Source organism: Colossoma macropomum, unplaced genomic scaffold, assembly GCF_904425465.1.
Source record: "Colossoma macropomum unplaced genomic scaffold, Colossoma_macropomum, whole genome shotgun sequence".
In the NCBI taxonomy this organism is placed as follows: domain Eukaryota; kingdom Metazoa; phylum Chordata; class Actinopteri; order Characiformes; family Serrasalmidae; genus Colossoma; species Colossoma macropomum.
In genome coordinates, this window is record NW_023494807.1 from 30314842 (window position 1) to 30340818 (window position 25977).

At 40.3% G+C, this 25977-nt stretch overlaps 1 protein-coding gene across 1 annotated transcript; it reads right to left on the reverse strand.

Annotated features, from left to right (window-relative positions):
- Positions 1-325: 325 nt before the first annotated feature.
- On the reverse strand, positions 326-24759 carry elovl1a (ELOVL fatty acid elongase 1a). Its single transcript, XM_036556750.1, has 8 exons — positions 24464-24759; positions 19499-19589; positions 18343-18533; positions 17080-17160; positions 8951-9007; positions 7627-7732; positions 3764-3903; positions 326-698 (listed from the first exon to the last, which is right to left on the reverse strand). The coding sequence occupies exons 2-8, from the start codon at positions 19554-19556 to the stop codon at positions 390-392; spliced, it is 942 nt and encodes a 313-aa protein (XP_036412643.1). The 5' UTR covers positions 19557-19589; positions 24464-24759; the 3' UTR covers positions 326-389.
- Between the last annotated feature and the right edge of the window lie 1218 nt (positions 24760-25977).

Consider the following 25977-nt stretch of genomic DNA (forward strand, 5'->3'; position numbering starts at 1 on the left):
TTTGAACAAATACTTATTTACAGTCATACTAGAGTTAGATCCATGAGGAAATATACACTGTTCTCAAGCAACCAGGAGAATCATATATGCTGTAACAGGAAGAATCAGTGGGGTCTAATCACAGACAGGCTGGTGCAGCCATGCTCCAGAGCAACTTCAGTGAAGCGGACTTCAGGGGAAATCTTCTCTTCATGCATTGTGCTCCCCAGTCAGATTCTCGAAACATCAATAAATACAAAAATAAAGAACTGACCGTCGCATGCAGCGTGCCATGTCATCTCCCGTGCAATCACACAAAAATATCCACGTCAATAAAGGAACAATCTTTTAGAACATGTGTCACTGTTTACGAGTCCTGTGGTGCTTTCAGCAGAACGTTTTGGGTCGTGTTAGACCTCCTTTACTTTCCCATTGACGGCAAATCCATTGCTGTGGTGGACAGCGCCATTGTCCATGTGTTTCCCGTTGGCCACTGCCACTGCCTCGCCGTTAGTAAAGCCGTTCTGCTTGGGCTTCTGCTCCTTGGAGGCCGGAAGCCTCTTTCCCTTCACGTAAGCCTGGATCCAGAAGTTGGAGAAGAGCACGAAGAAGAACATGCCGTAGATCCAGATGAGGTGGATGAAGATGGGCACCTGGTAGTCACACTTCTCCATGAAGTAATACTGAGAGATGTGGACGGACACCACGATGAACTGAGTCTGCAGAGCGGAAACAAAGCAGAGAGGAATTAATCAGCAGTCTAACGCTGGCAGTTGTTTGGAAAAAGAACTCAGAACATTGTGAATGGGGGAAGAACGTTCTAGATTCTCCTAGTAATCACACATAGGGGACAGCACACCAATGAAATGTGTAACCGATATGGAAATCTGATATATGGCCATATACACACATAAGCCCCCGGACACCTTGGCTGTTTAAGGTGGTGACTAAATCACTGAATAAAAATTGCTTCACTTCCAAACAAGAATTGCCTCTTGAACTCAACGCAGGTCCTTCATAACCAATTTCTGAAAGAACTTTTAATTCATAAGCCGTAAAACACACCAGTGGTCCCTGTCCATCGGTTTTGTCTTTTGGCCACAATTCTGATGAGAATTTCCTGTAATCTGCTGGTCGACCCGTACGACCGTACGCTTCAATACACCTGCAAATTCAGCTACTTCCTTCACGCTGTGGCCTTTGGCCGCCCAAATATAATCACTCCTTTGTGCCAATCATTAACATCTGAACAAGACATTCACTGCACTGTACCACCTCTTCTCAATCTATGAATCCCGTTGCACACCCCGCATACCATCCTCGTGCAACGCCATCTGAAGGAGCCTGAAGTTACTACCACCTTAAACATGCAAGGTGACTAATTTTTTGTCCAGGGAGCTTATATCATAAAGGATCAGATATATATTCCAAAATATATGTACCTATATGTTATACATACATACATACATACATACATACATACACACATACACACATACATACACACACACACACACACACACTATATTATATTATTATAAAAAAAATTAAATAAAAGAAAATAATATACACTAGCAACATACATGCAATGAAAAGGTATAACTTGTAGCTAATATGTAAGAGCAATACATGTCATCCATACAGGAATAAATGTTTTCCATCATATATTGTTAAATGTTTTACATATATGCTTAGATATGTTGATATATCACTGAAATATGTCCCAGATTTGACAACGTTGGCATAAATATCCAAATGTGACCAAGATGGACATAAGGGAAATACATATATGCTAATATATTGGTTTCAAATATACGACATATATTGCCATATATGAGATTTCTGTATGAGTATGGGCATTAGCGTTTGTTGGATTGGTGTCTTGGGCCTTGTTCAGTGATGCTAGCTCAGGACAAACGTTTTAAAGCAATAGTTTGGCAAAGAAACAGTCCTACCCCAAAAGTAACCAGTCAGCTGAGACACATTTAGTGTCTGAAGTTTGCTTCATATTTTACACTGCAGCTAAGAGGCTAATGTGGCTAACAAGTAATGGAAGCTTATTAGCTTGGTGCTACCTGCAGGCCTAAATCTTCACAGACTTGTCTCAAAGCGTGTGGAGGTGTTCAGTACCTCTAATAGACTTGATTATGTGGTTTCTGACTCTGTATGACTCACTGTTATCTATAAACATGGACTAAAGTATGCTAGCATAGCTAAAACAGTAGCAGCAGCAAGCCTGGGTTTCTCTGCGTACAGAGTCAGGAACTCTCAGCGGTTTGAGACAGTGTGATGGTTTAGGCGTGCAGTTAGCACCAAGCAGCATCTGTAACACTCATACTAAGAGACTACAAAGGAACACAGAAGAGAACATTTAAACAATTTTCATTCAAACACTGCTGAAAAAACAGCATGAATTCCATGCGGGTCTAAACTGGTTAACGCTGGTCAAGTGTTGGCCTGGGGCTGGTTAAGCTGGTCACTCAGCATGGTCATACTGGCTGACCAGCAAACCAGCATCCAAAACACAACATACACAGGTTTTGCTGGTCTATGCTGTTTTCTTTTTTCTAGCAGGGTTGTTACCTAAACTATATGGACAAAAGTATTGGGACTCCTACACATCACACCCACAGGAGCTTTTATGAATCCCATTCTAAATCCATAGGCATTAATATGGAGTCGGTCCCCCTTTGCAGCTCTAACAGCTTCCACTCTTCTGGGAAGCTTTCTACAGGATTTTGGAGAGCGTCCATTTTTCCAGAAGAGCATTTGTGAGGTCAGACACCGATGTTGGACGAGAGGGCCTGGCTCACAATCTCCGTTCTGGTTCATCCCAAAGATGTTCGATGGGGTTGAGGTCAGGGCTCTGTGAGGGCCAGTCAAGTTCTCCCACACCAAACTCACCCAGTCAGGCCTTTATGGAGCTGCTTTGTGCACTGGGGCTCAGTCATGCTGGAACCGAAAAGGTTCTTCCCCAAACTGTTCCCACAACGTTGGAAGTGTACAATTGTCCAAAATGTCCTGGTCTGCTGAAGCATTAAGGTTCCCCTTCACTGGAACTAAGGGTTCTAGGCCAACCCCTGAAAAACAGCCCCATATCATCATCCCTCCTCCACCAAACTCTACAGCTGGCACAGTGCAGTCAGGCAGGTAACGTTCTCCTGGCATTCCCCAAACCCAGACTCGTCCATCAGACTGACAGATAGAGAAGTGCAATTCATCACTCCACAGAATACGTCTCCACTGCTCCAGAGTCCAGTGGCGGCGCTTTACACTACTCCATCCGACGCTTGGCATTGTGCATTTTGGTCTTAGGCTTGTGTGTAGCTGCTCGGCCATGGAGACCCATTTTGCTGATGTTGCTTCCAGATGCGATTTGGAACTCTTTAGTAAGTGATTCACCCAAAGATAGGCACTGTGCCCTTCAGCACTCTGCGACCCCACTGTGAGTTTGAGTGGCCTATCGCTTCATGGCTGAGCAGTTGCTGCTTCTAGATATTTCCATTTCACAATAATTGTGAATGTCACTGTAAACACAGTTGACAGGGGCAGATCTAACATTTAAGCTACCTGTTAGCAATGAGTGTGGCTGGAACACCTGAACTCAATAAATAGGAGGGGTGTCCCAACACTTTTGTCCATATAGTGTATATTAGCCTCCGGTGCAAACAAATGCAGCAAACATGTCATATATGACCAGATTTCAGTTGCGATAAAAGGGAAAACTGTGTAAATTAGATTTTTTTTTTTGCAAAACTATCACTTTAAGGAAACAGATACTAACCAACTGGATAGCAGTCATGTATTTCTTCCACCACAGATACTTCTGGAAGCGTGGCCCGGCTGCAGAGAGGCCGTAGTAGGTGTACATGATGACATGGACCACAGCGTTCACCATCGCATGGAAGCACCCCATTCCACCAGCTGCAGTCCAAACGAAGGTCAAAGACAAGGGAAAATATTCACATTAATACAGATCAAGTAATCACCTTTGCTTGTTTTGTTCACATCGTAATCATATATAGAAATTGTATTAGTTTAAAGGGTGAAATGGATGAAAGTGCGCTGCATAGCTAAAACGGCGGTATTAGTTATCTTGAAGTCTGAATTTTGTCTGTACTTTAGTCCATGTTTATAGATAACAGTGAGTCATACCGTCTCAGAAACCACATAATCAAGACTATTACAGATACTGAACACCTCCACAGGCTTTGAAGTCTGATTATTTAGGCGTGCAGTTAGCACAATGCTAACTGCCAGTGCCCCAGACTGCAAGCATATAGCAGTCCGCTGGTTTGACAAGGTCAGCACCCCACTGACTGTTTGCCACTCCTGGTCCCCCTTCGGACCGCCCAGATTATTGTCCTGGATACCAGCTCTAACTAGTTTTGAATCTCCTCAAACAGATTTTAAATGCACAGAGACTTTTATTTTAGAAAATAAACTTGTACAAATTTTACAAACAACTGAGAGGAAAAAAAAAAAAATAATAATGACCAGGCCTGATATAAAATAATTCTATAGAAAATGTTGCTGACACTGAACTAGATTAAAATTATTTACTAAACTAATTTACAAAGCATAAATGAAGAAAGGAAGAAAAGGAAAAATAAGTAAATTTAACTGGGAGTGGAAAACGAGCGACGATACGTGGACTTTTGTCTAATACTCCGCTTAACCACCAGCGGGCCACCCGGAAAACGCTGAGCAAAACGCCAGTGGACCGCCAGCTTTGCCATTAGCGGGCCGACAGTGGACCACCGTCCTCTTGCTATCAGGCGCTAAACTTCCATTACTTGCTAAATGCATTAGCCTTATAGCTCCAGTACTAAACCTAAAGCTGAGTCCCTATTGACATAAGTTTTAAAGCAATAGTTTGGCAAAAAAACACACAATTTGCCCTCTTACCCCAAAAGTAACCCATCAGCTGAGACACATTTGGTGTCAGAAGTTTTGCTTCTTCAGTTTCACACTGAAGCTAAGAGGCTAACATACCTAACAAGTAATGGAAGCTTATTAGCATGGTGCTAAGCGCATGCCTTAATCTTTGACTCAAGGTTTTGTGGAGGTGTTCAGTGCCTCTAATAGACTCGATTATGTGGTTTCTGACACTGTAGATAACAGTGAGTCATACAAACATGGACTAAAGTATGTTAGCACAGCTAAAAACAGTGGCAACAGCAATCAGTAAGCCTGGATTTCTTCTCAGACAGGGTCAGGAACTTTGAGCACTTTGAGACAGTGTGATGGTTTAGGCATGGAGTTAGCACCAAGCTGCATCTGTCACACCCGTACTAACCAGTGGTGGACAGTAATGAAGTAAATGTAATTCGTTACTGTACTCAAGTAGTTTTTTTGTGTATCTGTACTTTACTTTACTGAAGTTTTTCCATTTTGGGGGACTTTTTGCTTTCACTCCACTACATTTCAAAGTCAAATATCTCACTTTTTACTCCACTACATTATGAGAAATCCGTCGCTCCTTTTGGTTTATGTGTGTATAAAAACGTAACATGTCAAAAAGAAAGAAGCGCGAAGCAGCACACCAATCAGGGCACAGCGGTCACTTTGTTTTGAGCTTGTTTTGACCTGTTGGTCATACCGACCCAGTGCAGCAGACGGTTCAACGTCAGTGCAGCAGCGTAAAATTTTGGGTGTCTATTCAACATAAATGATGAACTAACCTAACTTTGTGTAAATAGACCACAATATAGAAATATGTACACATATGCAGTTGAGACTGACGTGTCTTTTTTCTGAATTTATACAAACACGATTTCATTTTATAGTAAGTTTGTTTGGGCTAGTTTATGTTTATGAACAGAGACCTACAGATGCAGTTTAGTAAAGGAAACTCATTTGTGAATCTGAGTTTAAAGCAAGTTTTTATTAAACTAGTTATTTCAGAGCCACTCAGTTCTACCTGATGGAAACTGTTCGCCTTCAGTGTTTTGTGCTTATGATAATTTTAATAGACATCAGCGTCACTAATTAATGACATTCTATTAAAAGACTGGTTTACCAAGAGAGACACTGGAGTATTTTCACCTAAAATGAGTTAATGAAGCGAGTCTTGTTACAGAAATGATAACAGGACATTAGAGTCATAATTAATCTTTTAGTACTTTTACTTTCGATACTTAAGTACATTTGAAGGCAAATACTTTTGTACTTTTACTCAAGTGGAGGTCTAAAGGGAGGAACTTCTACTTTTACTGGAGTAATATTTTTCCTTGGGTATCTCTACTTTAACTCAAGTACATGGTTTGTGTACTTCGTCCACCACTGACACTAACAGACTACAGCATTCAGCGGTACAAAAGGTCTTTAGCGATTATATTTGAGGTAAGAGGGGAAACTATAAACCAGATTTTTTACTGAACTTTTACTTTAATACTGACAATTTCAACCGCATTTTTAAAACACAGCTTCAAGGCTTCCTTCGGCCTCCTCCACACAAACTCCAGTCGACACGGAGGAGAAACAGGCGATGACTCATCCAGGCTTATTACTTTCTTCCACTGCTCTAATAAGCATTTAATGTGTTTTGTTACAGTTTAATCCGGATGGACAGTGCTAATGCAATATAAATGGCTCTGCTGTAGCAACACAGTTCACATTATCTAAAAGTGAAAAGGCTGATTTATGCCTTGTTCCAGCGCATGTGCTCAGGCTGTCCATTTCAATCACTGATCCAGATCATCAAGCATCATCTCGTACTCAGAGTTTAATCTGTATGCACAGCAGCAATAATTACACTGTAAATCTTCTCACACTATTTTACACATCGCTGCTATTGGAACAAAACCTTGTACCTCCATTTTTTCGTTTTTTTAGTTTTTGACATAATTTATAAATGCCTGTTGCCCTTTACATTATGGATAAATTTCATGATAAATGGAAAAAAAAGAAATGGCCCAAAATGTCTTGGAAAAAAATCTGGTTCCATTGACTTACATTAAAAGTAAAGCGTGTTTTTTCCTTCTCCTGTAAAGTTACCATTCTGGAGATACGAGGTTTTGTTCTGACAGCAGCGATGTGTTTTTAATGCATTATGCTGCAACAACTCAAAGGTTTCAAGTGCCTTTTGGGATGTTAGAATTGACAAAACATTATTTTTTACATTTAAATAATCTAATTTATACTTTATAATTATAATCACTGTCAAAAGAAAACCTTCGTATAAGCCAGTAACTTTTTTTTCTACTATTTTTTACCATTAGTGCACATTTTTTACATCGTGTGAACATTTCATGAATGGAAATCACTTGGAATCTAACCTTGCAGTACAGTAATGCACATTAATGTTGAGAACATTAAAAGGTTACCATAGCAACGACACGATTAAAGTATGCACTCATTTTGTGGACCAAAATAAAATGTTTGGGCCATTTTCAAACCTGACACTACTTACATTCATGTATTCAATGTATTTGAAAATAAATAAATAAATAAATAAATAAAAAGTTAGTTTAGAGGTTTGCGCCCCCTTGTGGCCAACGTCGGCAAAATGACTCACTCAGGAGACGTAAACCACACCACAGTCACTAATGCAGACTTTCTTGTTTGGCACATGCAATCGATTTTGGCACCGATCCCAAAACAACGATCACAGAAAAGATATCATGAATCATTCCGAAAACTCACCAGGAGCGATAGTGATGCCCCACCACCAGGACCAGGGCATGAAGGAATGGTGAAAGACGTGCAGGAACGTCACCTGGCTGTGCTTCTTCCTCAGCACAAAAAACACCTACAGGAATGTTTACACTCGGCAAATGAGCTCTGAGCAACCAATATACGCTAATACAGGGGTGTCCAGTCCTGGTCCTGGAGATCTGCCAGCCTGGAGAGCTCAGACAGAGCCAGACTCTGCAGCATGGAAGACCTCCAGGACAGGAAATGACACCCCTGCACTGATATAACATAACAGTTTATTGGCTTCCTAATAACTACACCTATTGGCCACTTTATCAGAAACACCTATTACACAGGATAGGTGTACACTTAAAGACTGTAACTATAAACTTACAAAGGAGCCCTATATATTATTAGGTGTTTCTGATAAAATGGCCAGTGAGTGTAGATGCAGCAGGAGCCTCTAATACCGTAGAACTCTATTTTAAATTTTTTACACCATATGACAATGCTTCTTCACTGTGTGAAATTTTCATGACAAATGGACGAAGAGAAATGGCACAGAATGACTTTGTGCTATGAAATCTTGTTATATTAACACACAGAACTATTCTACAGGCAGATTATGAAAGGATAAACAGTACACCGATCAGGCATAACATTATGAGCAGGTACTATTTGGGTGGTGGATCATTCTCAGCACTGCAGTAACACTGAGGTGGTGGTGGTATGTTAGTGTGTGTTGTGCTGGTCTGAGTGGATCAGACACAGCAGTGCTGCTGGAGTTTTTAAACACCTCAGTGTCACTGCTGGACTGAGAATAGTCCACCAACCAAAAATATCCAGCCAACAGCGTCCTGTGACCACTGATGAAGGACTAGAGGATGACCAACACAAACTGCGCAGCAGCAGATGAGCTATCGTCTCTGACTTTACATCTACAAGGTGGACTGACAAGGTAGGAATGTCTACTAGAGTGGACACAGTGTTTAAAAACTCCAGCAGTACTGCTGTGTCTGATCCACTCGTACCAGCACAACACACACTAACACCACCACCACCACGTCAGTGTTACTGCAGTGCTGAGAATGATCCACCACCCAAATAGTACCTGCTCTGTGAGGGTCCATGGGGGTCCTGACCACTGAAGAACAGGGTAAAAGGGGGCTAACAAAGTATCAGAGAAACAGATGGACTACAGTCTGTAACTGTAGAACTACAAAGTGCACCTATATAGTAAGTGGAGCTGATAAAATAATATAATGTCATAATGTTATGCCTGATCAGTGTGTATGGTTATGAAAATGGTTAATAGAGAAGAATGGATTCTTACAGTGTCCAGAAGTTCAACGTATTTTGAGAAGTAGAACATGTAGGCCGCCCGAACCATCTGCAGAAATAAAAACGTTTAATGTCAATACCATTCATGGCATCAATACAGTATAACACAGATTCATAACCAGTGAATGGGACATACAGTGCAGTCTGTATGTAAATGGACATGTTCTGTTGGCTCTGTTCTCCACCACACTGAACTTTTAAGTGAACCAGTGTAGAGTCTCAGCTTTAAGCTGACGCTATTCATATCTGCTTATGGTCAGTCATCCATATCAGAGGACTATAAGTAATTCCTACTCGGTTGTTTCCTGTCCTGGTCTCCAAAATAGTAACTTTACAGGAGAAGCAAAAAACCTCCTTTCCTTTTAATGTAAGTCAATGGAACCAGAACTTTTTCCCTGTTAATTTTTGGCTGTTTCTTTTGGTCCATTCATCATAAAATGTATGCACCGTGTAAAGGGCAACAGGCATTTCCAATTCATGTAAAAAAACTAAAAATCACAAAAATGGAGAGACGAGGTTCTGTTCTGACATCAGCGATACACAAGAGTCTACAAAAGTCCTAGAGTCAAATCTAGCTATGGGATTATCAGATCAGATCCAAACAAACTCAGATCTGCCTCAAAACTCAAAAAGGCTAATGATTTTTCAGCATGTGGCAACTCAGCAACCCCAAACATACTACTGCACCCACTGTAGCTCCTGAGGGCCAAAAAAGAGGAATGTTCTTGATTGGCCAAGTCAAATCAGCCAAGCAGAGCCCCTCTGAGAAGCGTTTTACTTACTGAAGACAAAACGCAGAACAAAAAAAATACCCAAAACAAGCATGAAGTGAAACCGCTGCCACTACAACTACGCTGATAAATTAACACAGGTTCTTCCCTCCAGAACTCTCGTCTGATGTGTCATGTAGACACCTTTGACAAAAGAATTCAAAGATAATCTATGTTTAAATGTTTACTAGTGCCCTCTGGTTTCTATTATAAGTGTATTTTGAACTAGTGAGTTAAATTATAAGTTTGGTTAAATTATAAGTTCATAAGTTATAAGTTCAAGAAAACATGTTGAAATTATTGTCTGGTGTGGTAATTGACTGAATGCTACAGAAAAAAAAATAAAAAATAATTGCTGGAGTAGTCACAGAAGATACAGTTGCATGTGAAGGTTTGGCCAAATTACATATTTTGTTGATTTTTGAAGTGAAAGAGTAAACAATATCTGCAGAAACAATTTTTAAAAAATAACAATTTTCTGCCCATAGTAATGCACATCGACTTCATATTGATGACGGAAAAAAAGAACAGAACAAAAAGAGTAATTGTGGTATGTGCAAAAATTTGGACACCCTTCAAGCTGTAAAGTTTCAGAAGTCTTTAGTCTTTAATTGACTCATTAGATCTAGTTAGACAGGTTACAAATTGTCATTAGGAATTGATGGTGACACTTCCAGAGTGTAATGTATTCTCTGACTTCAAACCACGTGCTAACACTCATCAACCACAAGCTCCTCTAAGCAGCTGAGGATCTGAAAAAGAAGGCTAACTGATGCCTACAAAGGCAAAGAAAAGATATCAAAGTGCTTGAAGGTCAAGATTTCTACTGTCTGAATTGGTATGAAGAAACGGCAGTTAAGGGGAACTGTGGAAGTCGAGGCAAGAAAGGCAAAGTAAAACCCCCATATGACAGCAAAGGGCCTGCAGGAAGGTTTAGTTCAGTTTCAGTGCTTTTCCTGCTTTAACTCAATAATGGGCTGTTAATGATCTAACTAGTTGGGTCAGGTGTGTTGGAAGCAGGGAAACCTGGGACACTGTGCTTAGTGTTAAACATGGTGAGGATCTGTTATACTTTGGGGTTGTGTGGTTACCCTAGTGGTGCAGAATACACTGTACAGTAGGTGGAACAATGGATTCCACTGACTATCAGCAAATTCTGGAAGCAAATGTGACGCAGTCAGTCAAGAAACTGAAGCTGAAAAAAGAGGCTGGCTTCTACAACAGGACTATAATCCAAAAGACCTCAAAAAATCCACCATGAACTACTTCAAGAAACGCAAGCTGAAGCTTTTAGAATGGCCCTCAAAGGCCCCTGCCTTGAACATCACTAAAAACATGCAGTGCATGCAAGACGGCCCAAGAACACAGCAGAAGTAGAAGCGTTCTGTAAGGAAGAGCGTGTGAAAATTCCTAAAACAAGAATAGAAAGACTCTTAGCTGAAAGCTGGAGGTTTGAAAGCCGTGATATCTGCTACAGTGGGGACATACTGCACTGCAAAAAATGATCTCTTAGCAAGTGAAAAAATCTTAAATCTAGTCAATATGTCTAATACTTGTCATTATCAATTTGTTGTAAGAATATCATAAGATCATTTAATTTATTTCTAAACCTTTTTTTTATTTGTTTTGAGTAATTTTATCTTATGAAAGTGTCTTATTCCATTGGCACATCATCAAAAAAAGCAAAATATCTGCATTATTTCTCAAACTAAGTAAAACAATCTGCCAAAGTAATAAGATATAATTACTTAAAACAAGTAAAAAATGTCTAGAAAAATGCTAAATAATCTTATAATATGCCTACATCAAACTCATAATGAGAAATATCACTTCATAGGATGTCATGTTTTGCAGTATGAGTACTGACTTAGTAGGGTGTCTAGACGTTTTTCACGCGCCACAGTTAATAATAATTTTTCTATTTTTATTTTTAACAAATCAAACAAAGTAAATGTGCATTAATATTTGCAGAAAAATTGTTCTTCCAAACAGGCTGCACACTCCCACCTGGCTGCGAGTGGCGTTTGCAGTACAGCTGTTTGCTTCCAGAAAGAAAAAACAATTGGGAAAGGAGTGCGCATGTCTACCAACGGCTGCCTGGCAATAGTTCTGTCAAAGCAGAAAAGGTGCAATTTGGTTTCATAAGAGCTTTTTATGAAGGTTAAATAGAGTTTGCGTTTTACTGACATTATTGTTTAATTATGAGTGTTAATAGAGCTGATAAAGATGCAAAACAATATTTTACTACATGCAGTTTATGAGACTGTTTAAGGGCTTTAATTAGCTAATTAGTAACACTAGTAATACCAACGCCCTGACGCTGACGTCTATTAATACATATCAAGCTATTAAGAACAAATAACTTTATCTGCCTAGCTAATGCTGCTAAGTAAAACTATGTTCAGAGGTAACTTAGCTGTGTGGGAATAAGAAAACATCTGTATTCATCTGTTTGAAACACAGGTTTGAGCTACACTATATTGCCAAAAGTATTCGCTCGTCTGCCTTCACACGCATATGAACTTGAGTGACATCCCATTCTTAATCCATAGGGTTTAATATGATGTCGGCCCACCCTTTGCAGCTATAACAGCTTCAACTCTTCTGGGAAGGCTTTCCACAAGGTTTAGGAGTGTTTATGGGAATTTTTGACCATTCTTCCAGAAGCGCATTTGTGAGGTCAGACACTGATGTTGGACGAGAAGGCCTGGCTTGCAGTCTCCACTCTAATTCATCCCAAAGGTGTTCTATCAGGTTGAGGTCAGGACTCTGTGCAGGCCAGTCAAGTTCTTCCACACCAAACTCGCTCATCCATGTCTTTATGGACCTTGCTTTGTGCACTGGTGCGCAGTCATGTTGGAACAGGAAGGGGCCGTCCCCAAACTGTTCCCACAAAGTTGGGAGCATGAAATTGTCCAAAATCTCTTGGTGAAGCATTAAGAGTTCCTTTCACTGGAACTAAGGGGCCGAGCCCAACTCCTGAAAAACAGCCCCACACCATAATCCCCCCTCCACCAAACTTTACACTTGGCACAATGCAGTCAGACAAGTACCGTCTCCTGGCAACCGCCAAACCCAGACTCGTCCATCGGACTGCCAGACGGAGAAGTGTGATTGGTCACTCCAGAGAACACGTCTCCACTGCTCTAGAGTCCAGTGGCGGTGCTTTACACCACTGCATCTGACGCTTTGCATTGCGCTTGGTGATGTAAGGCTTGGATGCAGCTGCTCGGCCATGGAAACCCATTCCATGAAGCTCTCTATGCTGTTCTTGAGCTAATCTGAAGGCCACATGAAGTTTGGAGGTCTGTAGCGATTGACTCTGCAGAAAGTTGGTGACCTCTGCACACTATGCGCCTCAGCATCTGCTGACCCCACTGTGTCATTTTACGTGGCCGACCACTTAATGGCTGAGTTGCTGTCGTTCCTAATCGCATCCACTTTGTTATAACACCACTGACAGCTGACTGTGGAATATTTAGTAGTGAGGAAATTTCACGACTGGACTTGTTGCACAGGTGGCATCTGATCACGGTACCACGCTGGAACTCACTAAACTCCTGAGAGCGACCCATTCTTTCACTAATGTCTGTAGAAGCAGTCTGCAGGCCTAGGTGCTTGGTTTTATACACCTGTGGCCATGGAGGTGATTGAAACACCTGAATTCAATGATTTGGATGGGTGAGTGAATACTTTTGGCAATATAGTGTATCAGTGATTTGTGTTCTGATGGTTTCCTAATGGGATCTAAAGGTGTCCTACAGAAAACTAGTTTCTAATGGTAACACTTTAGCCAGTTCCCTTTAGAAAGCAAAACCATAATGGTTCTAATGGTCTTTCTTCAGCAGGGTACACTTTTAAAAAAAGACGGTTCTTTAAGGATTCATTAGTAAAGAAAATGGTTATATATAGAACCATGAACACTCAAAAAAAACCCTTTTCATGTGCTGCCGATGGTTCTGTATAGCACCAAATAATTCTTCTATTGTAATAAAGTTGATATCGAAACAATAGCAGAACCCTTTTTGGGTGCTATATAGAAACTTTTTTTAAAAAGGGTTCTATATAGAACCATCTACAGCACATTCCCAATCAATCTGAAGAACCATTTCACCATGCAAAGAATGCTTTAAATGAAAATGGTTCTTTGAGTGTTCAAGGCTCTATACAGAAACACTGTCTTTACCAAAGAACCCTTGAAGAACCATCTTTTTTAAGAGTGTAACAAAATGCTTTTAGGTAGAATTTCTAGAAAAACTCTACACAGCAGTTCTATAGCAGAAAAGCAAAAAAAGCTTTTGACATGTTGACATGTAACCATAGTGGAACCTATGCTATATGGTGCTATATAGAACCTTAAAAAAAAAAACACATACAATTTGTCCCTCACAGAGAAGAACCAGTTAACCGTGCAAAGCGTTCACATGGTTCTTTGAAGTGTCATTGTTCTATATATGCCATTACTAAAGAACCCTTGACGAATCCCCTACTTTAAAGGTGTTTAACCATGCAAAGGGCTCTTGGAGTGTTCGTGGTTCTATATAGAACCATTTTCTTTATTAAAGAACCCTTAAAGAATCATCTTTTGTTAAGAGTGTGGTGTAGGCTAACGAGTGTGAACTTGACCTGTCCATCTCAATAGATAACTATTTGAGGAACCGATTGTGAAAATGTGAAGATTTTTGCAGCAGTTCACTATTAACTCGACAGTTTTGGCGATCTGGAGGAAGAACGTGGATTTTGATAGTGTGGAATAAAATATGAGGAAAAGTCCAAACGTACATATTTAAAATTTCATGTAAAATGTTTGACATATTTGACATTCCTGCAGTGGTCAGGAAGTACAGACAATTTTACAAGAAGAATAAATGTGTGAATCACGACGACATCACTGCTAATCATAGATGGGGGCGAATATCGTTCACTAAAAGTCTATTAGACCCATTAGGATTGAAGCCTGAAGGTTTGGTTTTGTAACAGGAATTGGTTCAATGGTTATTATTAGAGATCACCAGTTTCCTGATGGACACCTTTAGGTCCCATTAGGAAACCATCAAATGCATCTAGAATCAGCCCTAGAATTAGTCTTGGGGTCCTTTACACTGTGATATCAACCCATCAGGAAAACACAAACAACGACTAATTGGACATATATACGTTAGGGCTGGGCGATTAATCGAAAAGTAATCAAAACTGACATTCGGAAGCTCTAACTGACGTAATCTTGCCCATATCGGTTATTTCAATTTTTAAAATTCTGTTAATCTGTCCCCTTAAAAACTTACTACAAGTCAAGTGACTCCGCAACGTCCACTCTGCGACATGGAAGCTAAGGCTGTGTTCACACAGCAGGTAAAAGTGGCCCAAATCTGATTTTCTCACCAAATCCGATATTTTTGTTTCTCTGTTCACATTATTATTTACATGTGATCTGTATGCAACATCAGTCTGAACAGATCAGCTCCTAAACTGACCCACATGTGTAAAAGAACAGAGCTTCACGGCTCATCCAGAGGTAAACAATCACAACCGCCCATGAACGCCAGTCGATCAGCTTCATCTTCACCAGCATCACAGGAGCCATCATGAAGCTTCACTGACTGACAGCTGGGCTCATCACCCAGAATGTGTTGGAGCCGTAAAAAGGGCGCGGTCACTTCTTTGGTTCGCATCCTCGGATTCTTTAAACTGCTTTCAGACTTTTAACTGTTCTTTGACGCCGCAGCCTCGTTCTCCTGCGGCCGCGTTCGGACAGTTCTTTAGAAATCTCTTCAAACATGAAGGGTTTTGGATCAGTCTCTTATCATTTTTGTACGAAAATATCACCCCAAATGTAAAAGTGGCATGAATTCCTATCGGGCAAAAAAAAAAAACAAACAACAAAAAAAAACAAAACAAAAACAAAATAAACATTAATCGTAATCGAGGTAAATATTAATCGTGATGTTGATTCGAGGTCATATCGCCCAGCACTTATATTTATATATCGTCGCTGTCAGGACAAAACCTCGTAACTCCATTTGGGTCATTTTTCAGTGTTTGACATGATTTGAAAATGATAAAAGTCTGGCTCCATTGAGCAGAAGGTTCTTTCCTTCTCCTGTAAAGTTACCATTTTGGAGATACGAGGTTTTGATCTGACAGCAGCAACATGTTGGCTTAAAGTTAATTCCCGCTTGAGTTTTGTGTGATTGATTGATGCTGGGTGAGAACACCATTTAACTAGCCTAAAATCTTTCCTTGTCTCATTTAATCAGTTCCTTAAGGTTCCCAAATGGTTCTTGACATACGTGCCTAGGGGGAAAGAGTCAGCACAGACTCTTTACATGATGTGCTTAGGAAGGTTCTCATGTACAGAACCACTGCACTTGGTGTAGGGCCTTTTATAGCATGTGGAGCCTCTCAGACATCCTTTAAAAGGTTCTTAACATTCACAGACCCATCCATGGAACAGTTCTTCAGTGGTTCTGTCTCCTAAGAACACTTGGTGCCTTTATGTTACGCGTGTACACCCTTTAAAGAAGGAGGTTCTTCAAGGGTGCTTTAGTAAAGGCATATAAAGAACCATGACATTTCAAAGAAACACTTGCATGGTTAACTGGTTCTTCTCTGTGATGGAGAAACTGTTGTATATGTTGTGTTTTTTTAAGGGTTCTATGTAGCACCAGAAAAGGTTCCACTATGGTTACAAGTCAAAAGCTTTTGTAGTTCTGACTTTGCACAAACAGAAAATGGACACTTCTAAGATCACATTTGACCGACAGCCGATTTGGTCAGACTCTGAAGATGAGACGACACTAAATTCCCAAACTGTCATCACCACTGAGGAGCTTTTCAGTCGGCAGCTGTGACAGAAGAACAGCTGAACAACCTGGAATCAGCCAGAAATGAACCCAACACCATTCGCCAAACTAAATGGGCTGTAAGATGCTTTACAGACTGGCTGGAACAAAACAACATTAATACTGATCTGGCAAAAACTGACAAAACTGAGCTAAACCTGATATTGCAGCAGTTTTATAGCTCAGTCTGATTTGGTGAGACTCTGAAGATCAGACTACACGTTTGGCGAATGGTATTGGGTTCATTTCTGGCTGATTCCAAGTTGTTTAGCTGTTCTTCTGTCACAGCTACTGACTGAAAGGCTGCTCAGTGGTGATGACAGTTTGGGAATTTAGTGTAAGGAGCTGGAGAACGAACTGCCGGCTGTGCAGCGAGTGGGCGGAGCTCGTTACTCTGATATAGCAGAATAGCAGAGTAACATGTTTACTTCATGTTAAACATCAACAAAATATGTATATGTGGCGCAAACTTCTGCATACAACTGTATCATACAGACGCTGCTGCTTACTCTGAGGGCCTGTGGACTGCTGGACGGGTCGATGAGGTCGCATCTCCAGGTGTAGGTTGTGCCCCAGCCAGACATCAAAAACTGAGGAGCAGGGAGAGAGAAAAACAGGAGATATTAAAGCTTCCATAACTCAGTCTGCGCTGTGTAGGACTGCATTTCTTCCCTCGGTTCATCGTGTTCCGTATGGCCTTGATCGGATAGATTAGAGTTGATGTTATCCTTGACTTCCTTTTAACTCATCACCCACACACACATAGTGCATCACTGCTGTGGAATCTGCGTTCACTTTAGCGGGGAGGGCGTTTCAAATACAGGCCAGTCACTTTCTTCCATCAACTGAAACGTCAGAGACACGGCAAAGTGGATTTCACCTTTAGGTCTGTATTGTTTTTCTTTTTTTTGGCCCTCTACTGTCTCTACTGTCTGTCTAAAACCTTTAAACAGCCTTCATCCTATATTTTTCTGTTTCATTTTTTATTTTTTTCCCCACTTATAATGTTGGGGAACGTTTCTAGAAACACCTACCTAACTGGCCACTTTATTAGAAACACTTACTTGGACTTCCACTAAGTGGCCACTTTTTTAGAAACACCTACTTGGACTTCCTGTACGTGGCCACTATGTGTGTGTGTGTGTGTGTGTGTGTGTGTGTGTGTGTGTGTAGTCCATCTGTTTCTCTGCATTCTCTGATTCACTCATACCAGCGCCGATACAGATATGATTCTGATATTTCGCTTCCCTATTCATATTTCTATATTGCATCATCATCATGCAAACTGACAATCACTTATCAATGCAGTAATCCAGTTACTGAGTTTAATCAATTAGCTGTGACGGCCCTTCATCGTCATCACTGTGTGGAGATATTCATATTGATCTATTAAAATCATAAACAGTACTAACAGCTAAGAAACGGATGTAAAAAGCCAATTATGTGGACAGTAAACATTTATTTGTTAAACAAATACAAGTAAACAATTATTCCACTGGGTTGTGCTGTGTTGGCTTAACTGTTTCCAAAGCTCTCCAGTCCAGTATTCACAGTTAGTGTCCAGTACATGGTTTATCAAAGCAATCCCTCATTAAATTAAAGCAGGTGCTGCTGATGGAACTGAACAAATCCATTGACGGCTGGAGAACAGCAAAACATCAGGAACCAAATTTGTGTTCTTCTAACTGTATTCGTCCTACCTACGTATTCACAACACATTCGGACTACATTTCACTGTATTTATGTTTATGTGTTCTAAAATAGACACTCACCTCATAAACAATGTAGGCATTGAAGAACACCATGCAGAAGTTGTAAATGACCATGGCTGTTTGGAGGTTGTATGGTTTGCGGTTGGCCATGAAACGCGGCCCAGTGTACAGTACAAAAAACACATAACCCAGCAGAATCAGGGTCATCTGGACAGGACTCTGCATTAAAGGGTAGTCCCGCACTCGGGCATCTGAGGACACACGAATAAATTAATTACATTCACCGTCCATGTTATTAGAAACACCTACCTTGTACTTTCACTCACTGGCCACTTTATTAGAAACACCTACCTTGTGCTTGTATTAAGTGGCCACTTTATTAGAAACATCTACCTTGTGCTTCCACTTACTGGCCACTTTATTAGAAACACCTACCTTGTGCTTGTATTAAGTGGCCACTTTATTAGAAACATCTACCTTGTGCTTCCACTAACTGGCCCCTTTATTAGAAACACCTACCCTTTGCTTGTATTGACTGGCCACTCTATTAGAAAACACCCACCCTGTGCTTCCACTAACTGGCCACTTTATTAGAAAACACCCACCCTGTGCTTCCACTAACTGGCCACTTTATTAGAAACACCTACCCTGTGCTTGTACTAACCAGCCACTTTATTACAAACACCTACCTTGTGCTTCAACTCGCTGGCCACTTTATTAGAAACACCTACCCTGTGCTTCCACTAACTGGCCACTTTATTAGAAACACCTGCCTTATAGCTCCACTATATAGGTGTATTACAGACTGCTACTGCCCCCTTTATCCCATCATTATAAAGACATCACCATAGGATCACTGGAGACTAGATGTTATTTGGGTGGTGGACCTTTCGCAGCTCAGCAGTAACACAGACATGGTGCTGGCACTCCATAAATGGACAGCGTTGAGGGGGGTGGCTGATAAAACAGTGAGGCTACAGTCTTTAACTGTAGCAAGGTGGAGCTCCAAAAAAAGGGGGTTCTAATAAAGTGGTATCATAGCTTTAGGCGGCATAACCAAAAATATTGATGACAACCCTTTATCACCTCAGTGGTGTTGTAAATAATGAAAACAGTCTCTTGAAAGTGGCTCAAGATAAAAATAATCGGAGAGTTAAACTCAGTGTCATAAATTGTGCTCGTGATGGTCAGGGAGGCATCATCACAGCGCACTCACCTGTTCTTTTGAGGAGATAGTCGTATAACTTCATGATGTTGGCGATGACCTCCCCCATCCTTTCTTCTTTCAACTCAGACGACCAATAAAACTGGAAACGAGCAGATGGAGAGGAGTTAGAGGTGGCACAGCAGGCAGTTTTGATGGTGAACAGATTAGAGCTACTTAACAGCTGATGGGGATTTATGTTATCACGGACACAGCAGCATGTTTGAGTAAACACTGACAGACACGCTAAACCAAACAGGAAACACCTGGCCAGGTGCAGCAGATAATACTGTATCTGAGCTGCGCTCGACCTGATCCAGTGATAGAGAGCAGAGCCAGGTACTACAGCAAAACAGGCCACCAAGAGAACCTATAGATTCTATTCATGTTAATGCAGTTTAAACTTAAAGGGAAAGTCCAGCGACTTTAAAAAAATTCTCAAAATTAATCAAATGGTTAAAATGTAAACAGAGTCATTCAGAGTGGTTTGGTGTGAAACTTGGTGGTGATAGGAACCAGACGTCCACCTCTAAAAGCTCCCTCACAGAAAGTTACTTCATGAAATGGTTATGAATTCACTGCCTGATGTCTGAGACACTGTTTTATGATAGTTTTGAGAAATTCTGGCCTCAAACATATTTTTAAAATATGTTCATGGTGCATTGTGAGGCAAAGAAAACGTATTAGTTTCAGATCTTCCACTATTTTCCATCACCAACATTCCATATAAACTCAGGAGACTCGTGTAGGTTCACTGGTGATTTTGGATAGTAAATAAAATGTCTATATTTGTGTTGTAGTCATGGCGACCCCTGGTTCCTATCACCACCACTGTAAAGACATCTGAACCATTTCACACCAAACCACTCTGAATCACTCTGTTTACATCCAAACACTGAATTATAGAGAATTTTTGAAAAATTGGTGAAATTGCCCTTTGAAATAAGAAGGCCTAGTAAAACAGTAGTAGAGAAATGTATATTTGTGCACATGTTACATTCATATCGAGGTTTAAATGTAAATGTAGACAAAATAAAAGCGCCCAAAAGGGGTTCTTTGTAGTGACGCTATAGGAGAACCATTTTTGGTTCCCTAAAGAACCTTTCAATGGATGGTTCTACAAAGAAACAGTTTTATAAACGAGATGTGCAGGTGAAAATAACTGAGTTTAGAGAACATCTATATAAAGTTCTAGATCAATTAAAGTAAAGACGTGTACATCCATGCTTAGAACCATTTAGGAACCTTTACTTTAAAAGACAAGACTAAAAAATCTGGCTTTTGAATGATGGATCACCAAAATACCTTTGACATTACAGCTGAGTCCAAAACTACTACATCTAGCAAACAGGTTTATGGAGGTTTAGACGTTAAAGTAACACTCCAGCAATTACAAAACAACAGAAGACTCATTGAGCCGGTTTCTTGGACATGGATTAAGCATTGTCTTGGACTAAACTGCAGTGCCAGTGGTGAATCACCATTTAAAAACGAATTGTCGTCTATGTTTAGGCTTAACCTGGGGCTGGGAAACTGGCCCTTCAACTCCAAATGCACTGACAATAGAACCCTATGGGAAGGTGTTTCTACGTCTGCCCATTAACTTCCATTACTTGACTCAGTCACTTCTCAATTCTCTTCTAAGTACAGGGACGTGCTTAAAAACGAGTGTCTGTGGTGATCAGTCATATGCGGGTCATTCTCCATTTGGAGTGGGAATTCAGGTGGATACATTTAAAAAAATCAGTTTCTTTTATCCTCAAACTAAATAATCTTAATATGTCCATTAACATCTCCTATTATCATATATGCAGAAAGGAGAGCTTAATTCCAAACATATTTTACAGTCACTGGTGTTGTATGAATATGGTGTAACACCAGTGACGGTGACTCCAGTGACGTTCTGGTTAAAACTGAGGATTCTGTAAATTGGCTGACTCATTGGTGTCACATGACCTTGTGCAACTACTTAAAATCAGATTTATTGCATAATTTTGACAAATTTTTAATTACCCATCCATTAAAGCACAAAACACCGGTGACACATAGAAGTTATGAGCTGCCTGATTAACAAAATCATCAATAAATTAATGAAATATAGTGAGCGAGTGTGACTCGCCTTCTTATGCCTCGAGACGCTTCCTCTCTGATGAGCCTCGACCCAAAAAAGCAGTTTAATAGAGCTGAAAATACTGTTAAAATGTAAAATAAGAGTCCTGATAACATCAGTGACCAAAATCTCTGTGACAAATGAATTCTTTAAATATAATACACATTTTTTAAATGTAGTCTAACGTTAATGATATAAAATGTAAACATGAATCTGCTTTATACAAATTCCTGAGTTAAACCTCTTAAAAATATTGTTTTATATTAAAAATGGTTGAAAATGGGTTTTGTGGCGAGCTGTTTTACAGACGCAGAGCGACTATGAAACAGGATAAACAAAGAAAAATCAGAGAAATAATAAGGGAATTATTATTTAATCTCAGGTTATTTAATCTCAGGTCCACTGTGTAAACGTACACACCGACTTTTGGAGCTGCGTCTAATATTTTAAGCATCTTTTTAAGCCCTGCAGTCTTTGTGACATGGGTTTCCCATCCAAATGGAGAATGACCCGTGCTATATCTGCTGCTACTAGGTTGAAATTTGCTGGAGTTTCCCTTTAATTTCAGAATGCAAGGCCCCATAATGGAGTTTAAGTGCGCTTCTATAGAAGACTGTATAACACAAAGCCACGCAGTGATGCTGAACGCTCGCTGTGCTCACTGTGGCCTGAGTGATTAGTCACACAGGGCGTGAGTCCATCCGAGAAACACGTGTGCGCGCTCAGCTAGTCCAATAAAACATGTCAAACTGGATGGCTCTATCGCTGACATAACCACATGTCAGCGGCACTGGCTCATCACATGTGGGTCAAAGGTGATCTGTGAGAAAATCAGACGACAGGAGTGAAAAACGTGACCTAGAACATGACACACGTCCGTCTACGGCAGCTCCACAGAACTGACCCTCCTGAGTGGGTGTAATGAAAGACCAGCTTAATCAGACAGACAGGAACACAAGCTTTACATATAAAACACACACATCCCTAAAAGAGATGGTTCTAAAAGGGCTCTTTAGTAAAGACAAGGTCATATATAGAACCATGAACACTCAAAGAACCATTTATATGCTTAAAGTGTTCTCTGCATGATGAAATAGTTCTTCAGATTGATGGAGAATGGGTTCTATACAGCACCAAAAAGTGTTCTATTGTTACAAGCCTAACTTAACAATAGCAGAACCCTTTTTGGTGCTATGGTTCTATATATGACCTTGTCTTTACTAAAGAACCATCTTTTTAATTACTGTACCAAAAGAAAGAAACAGAGCAGGTCTATATAGTAGAAAAGAAAAAAAAAGCTTTTGACTTGTAACAATAGTGGAACCTTTTCTGGTCCTACATAGAACCCTTAAAAAAAGGTTTTATCTAGAACCATATACATCACATTCTCCATCAATGTGAAGAACAATTTCACCATGAAGAACACTTTAATCATGCAAATGGTTCTTTGAGTGTTGAAGGTTCTACACAGAAACACTGCCTTTATTAAAGAACCCTTGAAGAACCATCTTTTTTTAAGACTGTAACAAGATAAAGAAGAATTTCTAGAAACGCTGTACTGATCGGTTCTATATAGCAGAAAAGCAAAAAAAAAACCTTTTGACTCATACCAGTAGTGGAACCTTTTCTGGCCCTACATAGAACCCTTAAAAAAGGTTCTATCTAGAACCATATACACCACATTCTCCATCAATCTGAAGAACAATATCACCATGCAACAAACACTAAGCATGTAAATGGTTCTTTGAGTGTTCATGGTTCTACAGAAACACTGTCCTTACTAAAGAACCCTTAAAGAACCATCTTTTTAAAAACTGCAACAAAATAAGAAAGAATTTGTAGAAAAACTGTAGAGGTCGGTTCTATATAGCAGAAAAAAAAGGCTTTTAACTTGTAACAATAGTGGAACCTTTTTCTGACTCTATATAGAACCCTTAAAAACACAACATATACAACAGTTTCTCCATCAGAGAGAAGAACCAGTTAACCATGCAAAAGGTTCTTTGAAGTGTCATGGTTCTATATATGCCTTTACTAAAGAACCCTTGAAGAAGCCCCTTCTTTAAAGGGTGTACACGTGTAACATAAAGGCACCGAGTGTTCTTAGGAGACAGAACCACTGAAGAACCGTTCCATGGATGGGTCTGTGAATGTGAAGAACCTTTTAAAGGATGTTAGAGAACCTCCACATACTATAAAAGGTCCTACACCCAGTGCAGTGGATCTGTACATGAGAACCTTTCTAAGCACATCATGTAAAGAGTCTGTACTGACTCTTTCCCCCTAGGAACGTATGTCAAGAACCATTTGGGAACCTTAAGGAACTGATCACATGAGACAGAGTGAAAGATTTTAAGCTATTTAAATGGTGTTCTAGCCTAGAAGCAAGCAAATCACATTAAGCTCAAATGGGAATTACCTTTAGGCCAACATATGGTTCTAATTACGCCTAAAACAGCCAGTTATTTGAATGAAAAGGTTCTGTCAGGAGATAAAAGGCTGAAATGAGTGCGGTGCAACTGCTGCCTCACCACCTCCTCCTCCTCACAGTGTAAGCATGAGCCTAAACCTGACCAAAGCAAAGCCAGTCAGACTGGTGAGGTGAAGAGAGGAGCATATCTGCTCACACAGTCACAGACAGGCAGTGATGATAAAGACTACAGATACAGGCTCAGATAAACAGGAGAAAATCTGGAAAAAGAGAAACTGAAAAGGGAAAAACATTCACCTTTGGAGTTCTTTGGACTTTCAAATCCCTCCCAAAGCAGCTCAGGTGTGACAAAAGCTAGAAAATGAATGAGTTAAAGCAGAGACAGTGTGGAAAAGTGAAGCTGAAGCAAGAAAATCATTGAGCAACCTTTCCTCACCTGTTGAAGCCCACTCTCGAATCCTTCACCCTCTGAGCCCCTCCAGCTTTCAAAATCTCCAAAGTGTACTCCAAATCAGAGGAGTGGAAGGCCCACCCCCAGACTAAAGTGGCTGCTTTCTCAGACTTTTCCTCCTGTTGCTTTGTAGCTCCCTCCAAATCAGCCGGTCCTTCATTAAAAGCAGCTCCCAGCTAAAGTGGCTTAGCTCAGCAGTGACAGGCCAGAGAGAGTGACTGAATTTCCCAATTTAAACATGAGCACTAACCACACTTTGTATAAAGACTACACCCACCAGTTTCTGGACCACACCCTGCTTTTAGCTGGCTGGCCCCGCCCACCTCAGAGCACCCCATTGGCTGCCTTCCTGAGCCAGCTTCACCCATAGGCCTCCAAGAGCATGGCTGGGGTTTTATTATTCTGAAGAAGTGGGCGAGAAAAAGGCAGCGCTGAGTGGTTTGACTGTGAAAAGCTTCATTGTTCGATGGCAGCGGTCAGTCGGGGGCAAGAATGGGTGCTTCCAGAGAGAGCAGCAACACGAAAAAATGGCAAACAATGCCAAAATGACAAAGAGCTCACTGAAAAGGCAGAAAGAAAACGACAAGATGGAAGCTCGTGATGAATTAGCCCTGCATGTGGTTTGGATTCCTCCACTGACCTCTGCTGACCTCCATTGACCTCCACTGAAAAAATAAATCTGAGGCTTACTGTATTTGTTAAGGGGGTTTAAATTAATTCATATTATCCAAATCATGTCTCAGTGTATGAAGCGTTGATAGATATTTTCTTAAATCAATTTGTCGTCCTCACATCTTATATTTGTAATTGAAAGCACATTCATATTTACATAGTATTTGTATTTGTATTTGTGGCTCAATATAAATATAATGTGTTGTTATCATTATTAAGCAGATGGCAGTTACAGTCATTTAAATATGAGTGAAACCAGCTGCTGATCTGATATGAATGAGCCAGTGTTCATTCTCATGCTCTGGATGGCATCTAAATGACGAGGTAGAGAGGGAGGAACTCTTTTGGCCTGCATACACAAAACACGCCAGAGCGGAAGTGCTGTCTCTGGATCAGTTACCTCGGCTGGCCTCATTTACTCAGTTATATGTGATGAAATATGCATATTTTGTCTTTTTTTAAAGTGATAATAGACCTAATTTTGCTTATACTCAAGTATATTTATTAGAAAATGAATCTAAGTCCTTCACATGATTCCTTTTTGGGTTTAAATCAGGTCCTGGGTAGCTTTACTGTAGCTCACTCCTCTCGCTTTGGAGCTTAAACATTTTATTTTAGAGCAAAAGGATCCAAAAAGAGAAAAATACGGCCTAACAACCAACTTCGGTTTCTGTGTTGACTTCTTTTCACCAACTTCTTTTCTCAGATTTTCCATTCCACCTTAAATGATGCAGCAGTTACATTCAGACTTCAGCAGTTACATTCTAGCTCCATAATGTAACAGCTACACCATTTAAGGTGGAATGGAAAATTCAAAAAGGAGCCAG